The sequence below is a fragment of the Rhagoletis pomonella genome, unplaced genomic scaffold, assembly GCF_013731165.1.
Source record: "Rhagoletis pomonella isolate Grant_MI unplaced genomic scaffold, Rhpom_1.0 Rhpom_scaffold_00007, whole genome shotgun sequence".
Lineage (NCBI taxonomy): Eukaryota > Metazoa > Arthropoda > Insecta > Diptera > Tephritidae > Rhagoletis > Rhagoletis pomonella.
The window spans coordinates 30,106,619-30,124,318 of NW_023458561.1; the positions used below are offsets into that span (position 1 = coordinate 30,106,619).

Genomic DNA, 17,700 nt, shown 5'->3' on the forward strand with positions numbered 1-17,700 from the left:
AATGTTAAACAATTGTTCAAAAAGTATTTGAATTTCGAGTACGTAAAGTATTTGATATTTGATGCAGCGGCTTTGCCAGTGGTCACGATAATAATCTTGCTGGCGGAGCTACTAATAAACGTCTTAGTAATATGGCGCGTACCTTATACAGAAATAGATTGGATAGCTTACATGCAGGAATGCGAGGGATTTCTAAATGGAACCTTAAACTATGCGCAACTCAAAGGTTAGTTTTTATATTAACAATTTTCCTTAAGAGATAATGGCAGCATGTTAGCATTCTATTTTTAATCTAAAGAGACCTCGTTAAATATGAACATTTATGGTGCCAATATAAGTCGAGTAGGGTTATGAGCGCTTCTGATTTCCAAAAAAAAAGGAAGTCTCAAGTCTGACTCCATTGATTGATTCACTTCAATGAGTAACAACTACTAGGCATTCAAAAAAGTTTATATATACAATAAAGTTACGTAATAACAATTGAGGACATTCAGCTAAGGGTCAATATTTGTCCGATATGGATGCACTGCTTCCGCTGAGATGCACATGTATGTTCATATTTATTTATTTTTTCATGTATGATCTGCATACATACATACAAAATAAATTAAAAAATGTTTTGTTAAAGCTGACTCGAAATATCTCAAACCGACGGAGATTTCTACTCGGAACAATGGACCGTATGAATAAAAATTAAGCAATTACTTTTTCTTAAAATTTCAGAGCTTTTATTTCAATTATGTTTGAATAAATCGAATAAAAGCTCTGAAATTTTAAGAATTGCCTATTTTTTATTTCTATACGGCCCACAGAACTGCAACATCTCAAGCAGAGACGGGGTGTCAATCCAGCTCGTGGAAATATCAGATATAAAAGATAAAGGAAGAAGAGTGTTACTATGATTTCAATATATGTACATACCTAAATACTGCTAGTTATCTCAATGATAACTTCAAACCCGGTTCCTTATGGGTCGATTACGGATGGCAACCGAACTTCAGTTGGGTGGCCAGTGCCTGAAACGGTATTACAGATGGCCAATGAAAGCTTGCAACTGAGTTTCTATATTGGCAACTGCATATTTGTGTTGCCACGGAAATTTTTGATTGAAATTATTTATTTATTTTTAACCTGTTTCAACTGTTTCTTCAGCTTATTTACAGTCAAGTGTTAGTTGCAGGTTCTTAAAAATTTTATTATCAACTTTATAGAACTTATCTAGTTGCTATGCCTACTATACATTTTCATTTCAAGCGTTGCCCAACGGTAACTCAACTGGGGTTGCGTTGCCATCCATAATTGACCCATTAATCAATGTGTTACTCCAATCCATCTCAGCAGCACGAATCAGGCTCCTGTTAGATCAATATACATTGTCGTTAATATCAACTTCAATGTATTTGTTATTTTAAATAGAAGACCTTTTTTCGTTACAACTAGTATATATAGTAATTTATATTTTATTTCGTTACCATCGTCTATTATACTAACTAAAACAATTAAAGCAAACACTTGTTTGGTCGACCAAGTCGTTCCTAACATAACGGAGTGATCATCAAGTCCTACCCATACCCACACTGAAAATTTTTAATATTAACTGGACTGTCTGTTAAAGAGCGATTTAATTTTCGATAGGAACGTTTTCGGGGTGTCCGCTGTTCTGTAACAAAAAATATTTGGTAAATAACTACTTGAGTAGGTACAAAAAATTGTTTTAAGTGTAATTACGTAGCCTTTTTGGTGCCATCTTTTCGTCTGGTAATACCATTAATCTGTCCCGGTGTGTCCGTTTCCAATTCTGCATATGCTTCCAGCAATGCCTTTTGTTCGGATGTAAGATTTTTTGGTGCTTCGATTTTAATATTAATGTAGTGATCGCCATGTCCATGCGCATTTACACGTTTTAAACCCTTTCCACGTAGGAATACTTTGTGATGTGAAGACGTACCTGGTGGTATATTGATCCACTGATCCTCGTATACACCTTGTACGCGTACAGTACCACCAAATACTGCCTGTGATATTGAAATCGAAGCCTCAGTATGTACATCAGCTCCCTCTCGTTTGAAATATTTGCTCGGTTCAACGCGGAAGGTTACAAAAAGTTCTTTACGCCCAACCTGCATTCGTACTGTCTGTCCGTTCTCGATACCTGCCGGCACAGGTACGGTAACTTTCTTGCGCTGCACCGTTTGACCCTTGCCTTCACACTCAGTACAAGGATATTTTATGTATTGTCGTGTGCCTTGGCAATAACGGCAAGTAGAACGCATAACGAAAGGGCCGGTAGAAATAGTTTCCATGCCTGTACCATTACAGTACTGGCAGCGTCCGGGTTTAGTGCCAGGCTCACATTTCGATCCATTGCATTTCATACATGTATCGACAACGTTTACGTTGACGTCCTTATTAACGCCTCTTGCTGCTTGTGCAAAAGTCAAATCCATGACAATCTCTTGTGCAGCACCGAAACCAAATTTTGAATCGGCGAAGTCGTCAAAACTATTAGACCGAAAGTTTGCTTCTCCAAATATTTTACGGAACAGCTCTTCCGGATCTATTGTTGATCGAAATTGCCAACTTTGAGAAAATCCTTGTGGCCCCTGCCCCCCGAAGCCCCCAGCACGTCCGATGTTCTCAGATGTTTGGCCATATGTATCATATTCTCGTCTCTTAGTATCATCGCTCAGAACTTCGTAGGCTTCAGAAACTTCTTGAAATTTTTTGCCCGAATCTGGATCATTCTTGTTGGTATCCGGGTGATACTTTTTAGCGAGCTGATAATACGCCTTTTTAATGTCTTTAGCACTAGCGTTTTTAGCTACGCCCAAAATCTGATAATAGTCTTTGGCGTCCAAAACATTGGTTAGATGTATACCAAACCGCTGCTGCTGCCTTGGCGTTTTTGTCAGCAGCAAACTCGGCAATGTTTTACAACGTCCATTCCAGCCGGCGAAGAAACGTCTTTGTGATATTGATTGCCCCGCCAAACGTTCGGCAGAATAACAATTGATAACGCGATTTGAAAGCTGACGCACTGTACGTAGATTAATTGTCTTAGCTGACGAAATCATTTTCACAATAACTTCTTCGGAAAGGAACATTCCTATGCGGTAACAGCGGCGGCCATGCTTTACAAGACCTGCTTCTTTTTCATCATTAGCAATTCACAGCTGAGTGACCGTTCACGGTGATGTAAATTGAAATATTTGACACAGAGTGACACCAATAAGCTTTAAACTTATTTATTTTTGCTTGCTAATTTTGATTTTATTGTTTTAAACATGATATATTTTTATATGGTATTTTTATCATGGTTTTAAATAGACCGAATTGAATATTTCACAAAAAAATTTAATAACTTGCTTAAAAATTTTTGAATGGAAACTCAAACAAATTATATGTATGTATATATATATATATATTTTTTTTTGTAGGTGACACTGGACCCCTAGTATATCCTGCAGCTTTTGTCTATATATATGCGGCATTCTACTATATAACATCGCATGGACAAAATATACGCTTGGCTCAATACATATTCGTCTGTATATACCTTTTACAAATGTGGTTTGTGCTTCGCTTGTACACCAAAAGCCGTAAAGTCCCGCCCTACGTGCTGGTGTTAAGTGCCTTTACCTCGTACCGTATACACTCCATATACGTTCTACGGCTCTTCAATGATCCAGTTGCAATATTATTTTTATATGCTGCCCTAAATTTGTTCCTGGATCGTCGATGGACTCTTGGGAGTATATTCTTTAGTTTGGCGGTGGGCATAAAGATGAATATCTTACTGTTTGCTCCTGCTTTACTGCTCTTCTACTTGGTCAATCTGGGTTACTTTCAAACTATTTTACATTTAGCAATTTGCGGCTGTTTGCAGTTACTTCTGGGAGCACCTTTTCTAATTACATATCCTCTGGAATATATAAAAGGAAGTTTCAATTTTGGACGGGTTTTTGAACACAAATGGACCGTTAACTACAGATTCCTGCCACGCGAATTATTTGAAAATAACATTTTTCACATTTCTCTGCTATTGGCACATCTTCTGCTTCTTCTATTATTTGCAAAGCCAGCATATACATTTTTTAAAAATTATGTCCGACTGCGAGCTCTACAAGATCAATTACAACCCCAAATACAGCGTAAAAATCTGGAAATAAAACTACAAAACAGCAAAAAACACAATAAAACTAAAGAAGTAAAGTTGGAGGAAGCGGAAGAGAGACTTACACCCGATCAACAAGCCTTTTTAAAGTCATTTGAAAAAGGCTTGCAAAGAAGTACTGGACTAAAAGGTCCCAAGCAGCATCAAGATGTGCTTCCGGCGGATGAAGAAAATGTATCTATACACTTCGAAAAGTGTACGCAACTCGCCATCTTGCCATTCTTCTTATGTAATTTTATTGGCTTAATTTGCGCTCGTTCTTTACATTACCAATTCTACGTATGGTACTTTCATTCATTGCCATACCTCACATGGTCAACCGATTACAGTTTGGGCATACGATTTCTATTGCTTGGTTTAATTGAACTCTGCTGGAATACATATCCAAGCACGAATATCTCCAGTGGATTGTTGCATTTGTGCCATTTTGTATTGCTATTTGGGGTGGGCAGAACTCTCTTTAGAACAACAGCGCAAAGTGCCGCACTGAGATCACCGCAAGTCCAAGGGAAAAACCATATTAAAAATAAGCAAATTTAAATATGTTTGTAAAGTGTTACTCATTGCAATAAAAAATAGCCGAATAATATTTGCGCGAAAACTTCGTGGCGGCAACATTGTTGATACTTTTATGTAAAAGCACAAAAAAAATTAAATTGTTTGTTATTATCAGGGAACGGATTTTATGGAAATTGCCTTTTTTTTTGCTAAAGAGAGAGTATATTCGATTAAGAATGTCCACGATTTAGCTTTCCCTGATTCCATATATACACATTTGATGTTGCCTGTTTTAAGATATTTGCCTTTTCTACCTTTAAAAAAGTGATTATAACATTTACAATTTTTTTTTAAGATTAAAAAATATACGCATGCTCATGCGGCTTATAGAAGCGCAGGGACCTCTTGCCAAATTGGTGTTGAAAAAGTTCAAAGCCGTTTTCTCAGCTAACGAAGGCTTGGAGACAACAAGGGGTGTGGATAAAATTATAAAGCGCGAGGTAAACACCCTTATTCCTGATAATATGAAAGTTTCAAACGATCCATATTTAAATTGGGCGCCGCTTGTATCAACTTACGTCGAGCACCCATTTAGTACATCCAAGGCTTTTCTTCTCGAAAATCGAATGAAAATGCTGCCAGAAGACTTCAAAATGCATCTTGTGGTCCAATGTTATTACAACTATACAGAATAAAGTTTTATGAGTTAGAAACTCGAAAGGATAAAATAGTCAAAGATTCAAAGTACGAATTTTTCTTATAATGAAACTAGTTTTTCTCTTTTTACTTGTAATATAAACATTTCTAAAATAAATGGCCCGTAGTCATAGTCAAAATAAAGTCGACTTTAAAGTTAGTTGCAGCTTTTTTGACAGATATCCCATTGAAAATTATGTCAAAAAGCTGCAACTAACTTTAAAGTCGACTTTATTTTGACTATGACTACGGGCCAATGTATTTTTTTATTGTTCTTCGTATTTTCTGTATTTGTTTAGTGCCTAATTTTGCCTTTTTTGCAATGCCTTTTCATGCCTTTTTCGCTATTTTGTTTTGCCTTTTTTGCAATACCTAGTGCCTTTTCCTGCCTTTTTCGCTATTTTATTTTGCCTTTTCAAGCCTATTTCGTTACTTTATTGTGCCTTTTTTATAGGTTTTTAGGTCCTAAAAATCCGATCACTGGTTATTATGTACTTAGCAAAATTTCTAGTTTTACAAATGCTTTAATCAAGATAAATAAAAATGCTCACGCACAAATTTCGCGATTTCTGATAAAATTTACATTAGACAAATTAGAGGGAAAGCAAAAACTTTGCAGTGGAGACGGACCGTAATGGGCTATTGTTACTGGCCGTCTCCACAGGATACAATTTATTGCTGGCCAGCTGTCATTTTGGTCGCTAGATATAAGTTATATCAGCGGCAATATTTGTGTGGGCTTTCTTATATCTTGATATAAGCATTTGTATGATAGCTTCAAAAACGTATTTTTGTCGGATTTAATCGCTTAAAAAATTTAAAAAATAGGCTATTTTACAAACAAATACCTAATTACAAATATTTTAACAGGAAACAGCTCAATTTTTGCTTTTATATTAAAATAAAAGCCACGAAGTTTTCGTGCAAATGAAAATGTAGCTGTCAAACTACCAAATTGCCGGCAATAAATGGCAAGATATAAGCTCTGATATATATTGCTCTCGAAGAGCAATGAGCGGTCTCCATTGGTAAATTATATTCTCACATATGTATCAAGATATAAACTTTATCCTGTGGAGACGGGCAGTAAGGTAGAAAAAATTCGGACGTTCGTATTCACCACGAGAAATGCCAAATTTTTACTTTAATCCGTCAAAATTTCCTCTATCAATAGGCACCTGCCCAAAAACAAAAATTTGTTGCCAACTATCAAAAAAAAAAAAATCTGCATGTGCTGCCAGATATCTTCACTTTGAAGACTTTTTGTATGGAGTTTATTTTGTTATAATTATCTTCATGTGAAAATTTTCTGCTTATTTATGAATATTTCTTCATTTTGAAGATAACTGAAGCTTCTGGCAACACTGACATAAATAAGTGTATTTATTTAGTTTGTATGTAACGTGATCATATAACTGTTTCATACAATGTGCATGCTTGCACGATGGTTTCATCTGATTAGAAACCGAACTGTACATAGGATGAACCTTTTTCGAAATTCGGTTGCCATCTTGAAATTAAAAGGGATGCCAAACAACAATGTTTTCATATATGAATATTACGAATTTGCCGTCAACCAACGAAAATGTAACCAAAAAACTAAATTGTTTTGTATAAAGCTGAATAAGAGATAATTTACTATAGGAAATCACATTGATCTATTCCTAGTAATAGTTGATAGAAATGGATATGTGAATTTATAATATTGAAATTTTGAATGTTAACACCATATAATTAATCATTTTCACATTTCGAATATTTCTTCGCAAAAACTTAATTAAAAAAATCTACAATTAATATCAAACAATTTAAACAATTCAAAAAGTCGAAATTCCTCCTAAATTCACGACACTACCTACCAAACATGGCAACCCTAATAACCTACAGCCTGTTGGCGTGCGTTGGCTTGCAAGCGGGTTTTATTTCCTATCTTTGTTCGCGACGTATTAGATCAAATTTGTGAAAAATGGATAAGCTAAATAGCGCTGGGCGCTCAAGAGGGCGCGGCCGGGCCACTAATCCTCAACAGCCTCGTGGCGATGCTCGAAACAGAAGAGTTGGTCAACAGGGTGAAACTTCTCGGGCACCAGGTCAGCAGGGTGAACCTTTGCGGGCACCGGGTCCGCCAAGAGGTTACCCTACCACAGCTCCCACTACGTCTGCTTGGGGGCAACCTTTGCCTGCATCTCGTGGTTCAGCTGTAGCCCGAGGTTCCACTGTTCCGCAACAGCCAAGCTGTAGTACTGCACCAATTCAACAACGTCCCGCTGCACCAGTTATGCAAGGACGAGCAACAACGCATAGGGAAATTCCAGTAGGAGAAGCACCGGTTGTAAGGGAAGACACTCGTGGAGCAGTGCGAGGAAAGCGTGTTTTAACTGAAGTAATAGCATCGCGTCCAGCTACCTGTGAAAACAAATCTGGAAAAACTGGTAAGAAAGTGGTAATTCAAACCAACTACTTTCGCGTGTTAAAAAAACCACAGTGGTCTATTTACCAATATCGCGTGGATTTTGCTCCCGATATAGACATGGTGCGTTTAAGACGTGCTTATTTGTATCATCATAAAGATCTTTTTGGCGGATACATATTCGATGGCACTGTTTTGTTTTGCGCAAAGTACTTGGAAAACAAGCAAATGGAACTCTTGACTAAAAACCGCGAAGGGGAAACTATTCAAATAAAAATCAAGCACGTCGGGCAGTTGGAAGTGACTGATGCACAACAGCTGCAGGTGCTAAATCTTATTTTACGCCGCGCTATGGAAGGTTTAAATTTACAACTTGTTGGACGAAGTTTCTTTGACCCGAAAGCAAAGCATTCCCTAGACAGCTATTGTCTCGAACTATGGCCAGGATATCAGACTTCTATACGTCAGCATGAGAACGACATCCTTTTATGTGCTGAGATTGCACATAAGGTCATGCGCACTGATACAGTGTATAAAATTTTGCAGGAATGCTTCGATAAGCCCGATTACCAAAATGTTTTTAAACGAGAAGTCGTGGGAACCATCGTGCTCACGGACTACAATAATAAAACTTATCGAGTTGATGATGTAGATTTCAACTCGTCACCAATGTCCAAATTTTCAACCAAAGACGGCGAAATTTCTTACATGGAGTACTATAAAAAGAGATACAACATTCATTTGAAGGACGCAAAACAACCCCTTTTGGTCTCTCGCCCAACTGAACGTAATATACGTGGTGGCCAGAATGAATTCATAATGCTGATTCCGGAACTATCGCGTTCAACCGGCCTTACAAACGCTATGAGAAGTAACTTTAGATTGATGAGAGCCATGAGTGAATTCACCCGCTTGGCTCCCGAAAGACGTATTGAGCGACTGAAGGTATTCAATAGGCGTTTGAACCAGGCACCCGAAAGTGTGGAACTCTTAAATTCTTGGAGTATGCGACTGGACACAAACCTCGTCGAAGTACCTGGACGAATCATACCGAGCTGCAAAATTGTGTTTGGAAATAATAAACGCTATGAGTGCAACGATTACGCCGACTGGACCCGGGAGTTCAGAAATAACGCTATGTACAAAAACGTTGACATGAAAAGGTGGTATGTTATTGCACCAGGTCGCAATTTGCGAGAAGTTCAAAACTTTGTGCAGATGTGCATAAGAGCAGCCAATGGTATGCAAATGGGTATTGCAGAGCCTCGGTATCAACAAATGAACGACGATCGCGCTGGTACATATTCACAAGCCATCAACACTGTTGCTGCTGAAGATCCTCAGCTATTGATGGTGGTTCTGGTAAGCGCTCATGAAGAGAAATACAGTTGCATCAAAAAGAAGTGTTGCGTTGACCGTCCAGTACCCTCTCAAGTCGTAACACTGCGCACGATTGCCCCTCGTGGAGACAAAGCATCCGGTTTGATGTCTGTGGCCACTAAAGTTGTGATCCAGATGAACGCAAAACTCATGGGAGCACCCTGGCTGACCGATATTCCAATATCTGGTCTCATGACAGTTGGTTTTGATGTTTGCCATTCAGCAAAAGAGAAAAATAAATCGTATGGAGCATTGGTAGCCACAATGGACTTGAAATCAAAACCGCATTACTTCTCTGCGGTTTCGCAACATATGAAGGGCCAGGAGCTTTCGAACGAAATAGGCATGAATATGACTTATGCTCTCAAAGCATATCGAAATGAGCATGGTATGTTACCAAGGAAAATCCTCTTCTATCGTGACGGAGTCGGCGATGGACAACTACATCAAGTTTTCCACACTGAAGTTAAGTTTTTGAAAGAAAAATTGGATGAGATATACAAAAACGCAGGCGAACCTGGGCCCTGTCCCATGGCTTTTATAGTCGTTTCGAAGCGCATTAATACTCGCTACTTTATTAATGGCAGAAATCCGCCGCCCGGCACTGTGGTTGACGATATTATCACTTTGCCTGAACGTTACGACTTCTTTTTAGTTTCGCAATCTGTAAACCAGGGCACTGTTTCGCCTACAAGTTACAATGTGATATATGACACCATGGGACTGGATGCCGACAAAATACAAATGTTGACTTACAAAATGACCCATTTGTATTACAATTGGAGTGGTACCTGTCGGGTGCCTGCAGTGTGCCAATATGCACACAAACTTGCATTCCTCGTTGCTGAAAGTCTTCATCGTTTGCCGAACAACGCATTAGAAAAGCAACTCTATTTCCTTTAAAATGTTTATATTGAGGTAATTTTTTTTTATATAGATATAGATTTTATATATTTGATGCTATATGGGATAATTTCTTAAATTACCAATGTTTATAGATAAGTTCAACTCCAAAATTGTACGTTCATTTATTCGCATTGAATTGCATTTTATTTTTTTTTACGTATGCACTCGTACGGATAAACATTTATTGAATTTCAACATTTAAGTTCTTAATATTAAAAATGGAATTACTTACATATATAATTTAATGTTTTCTTATGTTATGAAAATAAAAATGAATTTTTTGCTAATGATGACATTTTTTATTCCCATATATGTAATTTTGGAAGCTGCGTTTTTATATTAAGTTAAGGTTCCTCGTTATTTTGCTCTTTTCCAATATTTTAATAATTTACCATTATTTTGCTATCATTTTGCTTCTATTTACAATTCAAAATGCAATTTGGTGGTTCCTTGTTATTGTAGCGGCTATTTAGTACTGCCTAGCAAGATCACCTACTCTTTCAATCATAGGAGGAGATGTGTTTCGAAGCCTCAGGAGAGCTGTTAGTTACATATGTGTTTGGGGCATGTGAAGAGTTGGTTGGTGTCATTCCGGGGAGCCTTAACATGCGAAGCAGCTGAAGTAGTTCAACTCCGATGACCATTCATGAGGTGGAGGTGGTTACAAAATCTAAAGAAATATTCTCCGGCGAGATATGTATGTAGGTATGGGTTGCGTTCAAATAAGCCTCAAACCAAAACATACTCCCATTGTTAAACTGTAAATGATAGGAATGCCTTTGCGCAACTTAAGTTTCAATTCGTCCTTCAAGTTCGGTTGCACATATTGGACATTTCCATGAGTTGTAATTTAGAAATAAGAACTAATGCTTTGGCTTGTTACATTTCTGAACACAGGGATATATGTACGCATATTTCGAATGTGGCTGCTCTGAATCGTTAGACCAATGATGAGAGGTAGGAATGTTCTAGTAGACCCAATTGAAAAAATTGATATTCCATTGCTCATTTCAGGTTGATTATAGGCATATTTATATAAAATGGGAACAAGTTGAGTATCCTTACCAGACACCGCATTCCAGATGCATTTAAAGATTACATACCGTCTTATCGCATTTCATTTGAAAATCGTCGCATGTTGTACATCTTACTAAGTCATGACCAACACCCCTATTATAAATTCGTACGATGCATGATGCACGATAAACACTTGCATTCTGTTATAGCCTATTACGAACGGATGTTTGTCGGAGCAAATCATATATGTATGTAATTAGCGTGACTGATTTGTGATAAAAAGTGAACAAAAGCCACAGATATTCAAAATAATGCATGTGTGGGGCATATGAAAAGAATGAAGAAGAATACTAAGTATTGTCAAGCTCATCTAACGGTATACACAGGAAACTGGTAGTTTCGACGTTCCCACGACAGTCGGGTCTACGTAACCGGAACGACCCAGATTTATATCTGGCCAAGGACTGTCACTCCAGCAACACTCCCCAAAAAGTCTTTGGGGAGTTTGTATGCTGTTACAACAACAACAACAACTGGTTTGCACCATAGGAAGAGGGGTTTTAGACGCAGTTCACAACCAGAGTATTGCGCGAATCATTGAAGTATCACGTTCGTTGTGAATTTCCAACTTCGTTTTATCAGTTGGGCACTTGCAGCAGTGATGTAAATTTTCAATATTGCGACTTTTATTACTTGCCCCGAACAAGCCATGTACATATCATGATAAACCGGAACGACCCAACTTCAAGGACTGCCACTTCAGCAACATTCCTTAAAACTGCTTGGGGGAATATCATTCAAAACAAAAGGAAACATCCTAAAATAACCATTTTTTAATTAGTAAAAAGTATATAGAAATCTTCCACATAAAAATTGTGTTAGCAAAAAATAACCATATTTTGTACAGAACTTAGGCAAGTTAAAAAATCAAAAATTTTAACGCTTTGCGAAAACGGGCTTCCAATTTATTTCTCATATATGCCTAAGCAATTTTCTATTTCATTTAGAAAAGTCCTTCAGTTACACTTAAAATTATGTCATACAAACTAAAAATAAGTCTATTAATTATAAAAAAAAAAAACTTTTTTAAAAAGTAAATAACGGTGTATGCATACCCGCATTGTTTCAATTGATATATGCACAAATTGATGCACAATCGAAGTAAAGCATACATATTACCAAAATTGCATGTGAAAAATTAATTACTTTTACGCTAAAGCATCAAGACGTTAAAAAATCAGTCGTTACAAGTTGTTGTAGCTTGAGCATGTGTGGATGGGTTGTAAGCGAGTCCTCTGCTACCACTATGGGTATTAGAATTCGCAGGTGACAATGGCAGACGATCAAGGTCATTAGTTTCCGTAGCGTTTGGACCGGTCGGTATAGGCTCAGTTGTAGTTCTGGTTTGTTGTGTGCGAACACTGAAAAATCGTAAAATTGTGGTTTCACTGTTGCGCCGACTAGATGTTGGTGTTTTTGGATGATGTGGGTTATGATGGCTAGACGTTGAAGGGGAATTATTTGCACGAGTATCTCGCGAGCCACTTGACATGCGTCGTCGTGGAGTCGATGTGACGCGCGGACTAGCCTCAGACTGTCGCAAATTATGTAGTCGTGACGACGATGAGGCTACTGGGGACACGGACACTGCACCATTGCAGTCTTCAATAATTTTGTCGGATAAGGACGCATTACGTGTCGACATTAATTTTTGTTTCCGTATTTTAGTTAACCAATCAACCTTTTCTTTGTACTTTCGTTTGGGTGACATAATACCCAGATGTGGAGCCTCACCGTCAAGTACGTAGTTCGGCAGATTTGATGTAGGTGAAAATATCATCGAAGACAAAGGTGGCTGTTGCGCAGTTGTGGTAGAAGCCGTCGTTGATGTGTTTGGTGGTGAAGAATAATTAATGTTATGGTTTTCAGTTACTGATCTTTCAGTAAGCGGTGTTGGTATGGCTGGGTGTGTGTGCTTCAATAAAACGTATGGTAGCGTGGATCCCACTGTATTTTCTTGGTTACTGTCATTGTTGTGTGCATGTGGTACTCGGCTTGTTATAGGACTCGGGGGAGAAGAAGTAAGCTCTTCAGGTATAACACTAAGCTGTAAAGCAATGCAGCGCATTTGTGGTGATGTCGACGAATTGGATATATTCGACGAAGGACTAAATAATCGGCGACCTAATAAGTTATTAATGCATGTCATTATAAAATCGATATAAATATAACATTGTATGTACCTCTGGACTCCAAGGGCTTTTGTCGTTTCGCATCTTGGGTGTCACTATCGTCACCACCACCAACAGCGCCTAGCATCTCCAAAAAAGAGCGTTTCATAGTCACCTTTTCAACTGAGCTAGGTGTGCGTTCGTTCTGATCCATTAGTCGCTTTAGTGATCGGGGTGTATTCTCCAGATCACGTAAGTTGTACTTATGTGTTGACCCATGTGTCTTTTTTCCGAATTCACGCTCATACTTAGCATACCCTCGACATAACTCCAAATATTCACCTTCGTTTATGTTCTCCGGGCCAATGCGCCAAATTTTGTGAACTGCGTCATCGCTACATGTTACAATGGGCTGATCGTGTGTGGAACCCCATGCTACACAAGTTACCTCCACTGTGTGGCCGTACAATGCCACCAATGGTTCATCTGGATAGTTAAGGTTCCATATATAAGCTTTCTCGTCACTACTTCCACTTAGCAAGTACTTTCCATCTGGACTAAGGCAGGATTTTATATAGAAAGTACTATTTAAGAGGCCTTTGAATCGTGCTATAGGTTTCGAGGAATATGAGCATAGGTTATAGGCGTAGATTGTATTGTCCATGCAGTTAGCAAAGAGTCGTGAACCCGATTCATCGACTATAAGATTAGTGAAGCCTTTAAATGTACTTGTGCCAGCATAAGGTAGGCTATATTTAGGATGAGGTTCTTTTTTATATGCGGTATAATTTCGCCGTAAGTCCCATACTTTTATGATGCCATCACCTGCACCACATGAAATAAGAGTGTTGGTATCCTATTGAAATATACAAGTTATCAGAGGTAACATATATATATATTTTTTATAGACAACCTGAAAAGCCAATCCTGTAATGCTGCTTGACGTGGCATTAGCCGTCATCTTAGGTGTGCGTGTACGCTTTTTTTGTGACATTGGCGTCCCCGGTCCCCCGACATGTCCGCTATAAATGCAGTTATCTGCTCGTGGTGTTAAATCCACATTTAAGTTTGCACGGGTATCCCAAATTATAATCGCGCCATCTCGTCCACCTGTGGCAAATACAGATGGGTCATGTCTTCGAAAGGCCGCTGTCTTTACGGAACGCGTATGCCCTTCAAAGGACCGTATGTTACGTATTTCGCCGCCTTCATCCACTTGCCATAAGCTAGCCGTGTGGTCACCAGAAGCAGATACGAATTTCATCTGCCCAGGCGCCCATTCCAAATCGAAAACGGCGTTGTAATGACACTGTGGTGCATTGAGTGCTCGCTCTTCGGGTTCTTCGTTTCTTTTTGTGGTATCTTGTAGCGCTATCTTCCCATCTTCATTAGCAATGGCTAAAATATGTCTGAAATTATCACAGTTTGCAAATTTCGCTGCAAATATCGGTGGTTCTGGATTATAGTCTGAACTATAATTAGAAGGCAATATTCCACGCCAGCTGTCTTCTTTGGCCACACAAAGCCGTCGTAAAGCAAAATCATATGTGAAGTCATTTGCTGAAATTTAATGGAAAACTATTTATTACCAAGAACACATATGCATGAACGTGAAAAGAACTTAGTTTTATATGAGAAGAGCTTACACAGCACAATTTTCGTTTTGATGACCGATTTCTCATCGTTCGAAAGTGTACTTCTGTTATCTAACTTTCGCCTATCTACCAACAAAACTTTTTGGCGACCGGCTTTCCCGCGAAATCTTCTCGAGTTTGGAGCCAAGTCGCGCCACTTCAGCCGCTAAAATTTTTCTACACAAACAAAACTACTAGCTTCATACAATACTTACCAATGCCCTGCTGGCGATTGAAAAGCATTTGAATCCTATTCATTTTTCACTAGCTAAAAGCTACGTATTTCTTTCCCGTAGCAAATAATCTTTATTAAATAATGCCAAGTTAAAAATAATTATTAATCGCTACTCCACATCTGCGTATATTGAAGTTTTGAAATAAAGTAGTCCATTCAAGGAATCGTCGCTGTCAGTTGTAAAAAAAAATGCGCGCAATTGTCAAAAATTGCTATTGCATTTGATAGTGTAGCCAGATCATTGCAAAGTGCAGGGTTATTCAAAAAAAAATTCTCTTATTATTTACAGGCAACTTTTAGATGAAAGCAACAATCGCCTGGTGTGCCCCTACGTATCCACCTTCTAAAGATTATCTTAAAAAAGCTGCGTTATCAACGTAATTAACGTAATGCTGCGTAATAAACGTCAGGTGAAGACCGCAAGTTTCCACTGTTAATTGCCATACCTGAACAAAAGCGTTGGGAGAGCGTTTTCTGACGCCATCTGAAACCGCTTTTCCTTGGGCGAGAAGGGGAACACGTCAACCTAATATTCACGCACGCCGCCAATTTAATGTCTCATGCACGTACAACTTGTATGGGACCAACCGAAATTGAACGACGTTCTTAAGGCCCCGCCAGATAGAAATTCTGCGTCACAGGGATGCTTTTGACTGATATGCAAGTTAACTATGTGATTTTGAATAGAAGACGCCACATAGGCAACGCATGCACTGCCGCAACTGATAAAATTCGCCCAACTCTCAACTTTTGACGCACGCATTATATTAGTAAAAAAAAGTGAATCTGCCTTATCCTGAGTTTCGCCTGAAAAAAAGTTCACCCGAAAATATGTCATCCACCCATAGTAAGACCATGGAAACCAAAAGTGAAAAGTGAACCGGTTCGGAGCAAATGGAACTCATGATAAGGCTGAATGTTTTGCTCAGGGACGTGAACCGGTTTTGAACCGACCCGGTTTTGAACCGAAAAACCGCTTTTTTCTATTAATTAACTGAACCATTAACCAAACCGAAATTTCCCACATATGTTTGGTCCGAACCGAAAACCGAACCACTTTCTATAAAGATTTAAAAGTTCGTTTCAACCAATTTTCAATAGATAAATGTACCCACTTTTTTTTTGCTTTCTGTTAAACATGGTAATACCTACCATGTTTTTTTACCATGTGACAATATCAAATGTAATGGCAGCCCATCTAACTTGACCCTAAAGCTGATGCCAGATAAAACTTTGTAGCTTTGCGCGACATTTATAACTTTGTCAGCAAAGCGCCAGACGCAAAAGGTATGCCACAATGAACGCCAAGAAATCAATTTTGCACTGCTTTTTTACTCGTCAAAATTGCTGTGGATTTTAGACATTTTGTTTTAAAATTATCAGCTATGTAATTGAGTTTTGTGTTTCTGCATGAATACTCGAATTTGGACGAAACAAAGGCTGCGTTTCTTTATACATTCCGGATAATCCCATTTCACAGCCGGAAAAAACAGAATACGTTTGAAATATACGTTAGCATATCATCAGGAATATTCTAAAGAATAAGTAAACAAAAAAGTTTATTCCAAATGTTCAGAATGAATAAAGAAATGCAGCCAAAATAAATATTAAACCGGCTGATTGTCAAAGCGCGCATAAATATGGGAGTTGGCCATCTTTTCACTTCGCACTGCAGCTTCAATGATCTATGTGGCATGCTTTGTGCATTTTCATACAATTCATCTTACCTGTCAAAGCAAATCTGTCACGAAAAGCGAAGGAAAAGTTTTATGCTTTAACCATGCGCGTTGTTGCACTTGACACTTAAATTTGCGCGTTATTTTTTTGTTTTTCGAACCGTTGAACCGAACTGAAATCCCGGTTCAAAAACCAAAAAAACCGCTTTGACGAAACAGTCCAGAAGTACGACAACGGTTCGAACCGCTGAACCGAAACGACCAAATTTTTCATCCGGTTCACGTCCCTGCAAACTTTTGCTATTGGCTGCGTTTCTTTATACATTCCGGATAATCCCATTTCACAGCCGGAATAAACAGAATGCGTTTGAAATATACGTCAACATATTATCAGGAACGTTCCAAAGAATAAATAAACAAAAAAGTTTATTCCAAACGTTCAGAATGAATAAAGAAATGCAGCCATTGTATCTAAAAAATTGACTTGTGTAGACCCCAAGTACACGGCCATAAGGAACAGCTGATTTTTGTTTGCAGACGCAACACCTTAATTGCGGCGTATCTCTACGGTACGTACGCCACTTCCTTCGCATACTTTTCCGTTATTGACGTACAAGTATCCATTCTGACGGGCCTATCAGAATGAGTACTTTGCGTACGTTCCGCTAAAGGATGAAACTGACAGTTGAGTAGACTGTGTATTTTTGCATAGGGCCCTGTCGCACGGTCAGTAATTATCACGATATTTGGATCGTGATCCATATTGATGGACTGATGGATCACGCACGAATGCTACATGCTCAATATTTATCGCGTCAGTATTTGCATAATTTTTGTGCTGAACGCTTATTATGACGCAAGAAAATATTTTTATTTTGTATGAATAATTTGCAGATAATGCAT

At 38.3% G+C, this 17,700-nt stretch overlaps 4 protein-coding genes across 5 annotated transcripts in view; 2 read left to right on the top strand and 2 right to left on the bottom strand.

Moving 5' to 3' along the window:
* LOC118742560 (lethal(2)neighbour of tid protein 2) overlaps nucleotides 1-4,825 on the top strand; it is a 64,136-nt gene extending 59,311 nt beyond the window's left edge. Inside the window, exons 2-3 of the mRNA XM_036474724.1 lie at nucleotides 1-226; nucleotides 3,438-4,825. The exon at nucleotides 1-226 is cut by the window's left edge and continues 1 nt beyond it. Of these exons, the coding sequence (XP_036330617.1) occupies nucleotides 1-226; nucleotides 3,438-4,714 (1,503 nt within the window). The 3' untranslated portion in view covers nucleotides 4,715-4,825. The remainder of the gene's footprint in view (nucleotides 227-3,437) is intronic.
* LOC118742562 (protein tumorous imaginal discs, mitochondrial) lies at nucleotides 1,105-3,147 on the bottom strand. 2 transcript variants are annotated; one of them, XM_036474726.1, is made up of 2 exons: nucleotides 1,729-3,147; nucleotides 1,105-1,660 (listed from the first exon to the last, which is right to left on the bottom strand). In XM_036474726.1, the coding sequence occupies exons 1-2, from the start codon at nucleotides 3,102-3,104 to the stop codon at nucleotides 1,594-1,596; spliced, it is 1,443 nt and encodes a 480-aa protein (XP_036330619.1). In that variant the 5' UTR covers nucleotides 3,105-3,147; the 3' UTR covers nucleotides 1,105-1,593. The 2 variants fall into 2 exon arrangements, with proteins under 2 accessions (XP_036330619.1, XP_036330620.1); XM_036474727.1 differs by having other exon boundaries at nucleotides 1,108-1,655.
* Nucleotides 4,826-7,240: 2,415 nt separating the features above from the next.
* On the top strand, nucleotides 7,241-10,253 carry LOC118742557 (protein aubergine). The gene has a single exon (XM_036474718.1). The coding sequence runs from the start codon at nucleotides 7,335-7,337 to the stop codon at nucleotides 10,059-10,061; it is 2,727 nt and encodes a 908-aa protein (XP_036330611.1). The 5' UTR covers nucleotides 7,241-7,334; the 3' UTR covers nucleotides 10,062-10,253.
* A 1,762-nt stretch (nucleotides 10,254-12,015) lies between these two features.
* On the bottom strand, nucleotides 12,016-16,019 carry LOC118742558 (protein lethal(2)denticleless). The gene is made up of 4 exons (XM_036474720.1): nucleotides 15,102-16,019; nucleotides 14,166-14,812; nucleotides 13,325-14,108; nucleotides 12,016-13,265 (listed from the first exon to the last, which is right to left on the bottom strand). The coding sequence occupies exons 1-4, from the start codon at nucleotides 15,142-15,144 to the stop codon at nucleotides 12,319-12,321; spliced, it is 2,421 nt and encodes an 806-aa protein (XP_036330613.1). The 5' UTR covers nucleotides 15,145-16,019; the 3' UTR covers nucleotides 12,016-12,318.
* Nucleotides 16,020-17,700: the final 1,681 nt, after the last annotated feature.

What these genes read in the sequence shown, in the direction of transcription:
- LOC118742562 (XM_036474726.1), bottom strand. Translation starts at nt 3,104, where the DNA reads ATGTTCCTTTCCGAAGAAGTTATTGTGAAAATGATTTCGTCAGCTAAG. An exon ending in GATGGCACCAAAAAGGCTAC is followed by an intron (nt 1,661 to 1,728) that starts GTAATTACACTT and finishes TTTTTGTTACAG; the next exon opens with AACAGCGGACACCCCGAAAA.
- LOC118742557 (XM_036474718.1), top strand. Translation starts at nt 7,335, where the DNA reads ATGGATAAGCTAAATAGCGCTGGGCGCTCAAGAGGGCGCGGCCGGGCC.
- LOC118742558 (XM_036474720.1), bottom strand. Translation starts at nt 15,144, where the DNA reads ATGAATAGGATTCAAATGCTTTTCAATCGCCAGCAGGGCATTG. An exon ending in TTACAGGATTGGCTTTTCAG is followed by an intron (nt 14,109 to 14,165) that starts GTTGTCTATAAA and finishes ATATTTCAATAG; the next exon opens with GATACCAACACTCTTATTTC. An exon ending in AAAGCCCTTGGAGTCCAGAG is followed by an intron (nt 13,266 to 13,324) that starts GTACATACAATG and finishes ATAACTTATTAG; the next exon opens with GTCGCCGATTATTTAGTCCT.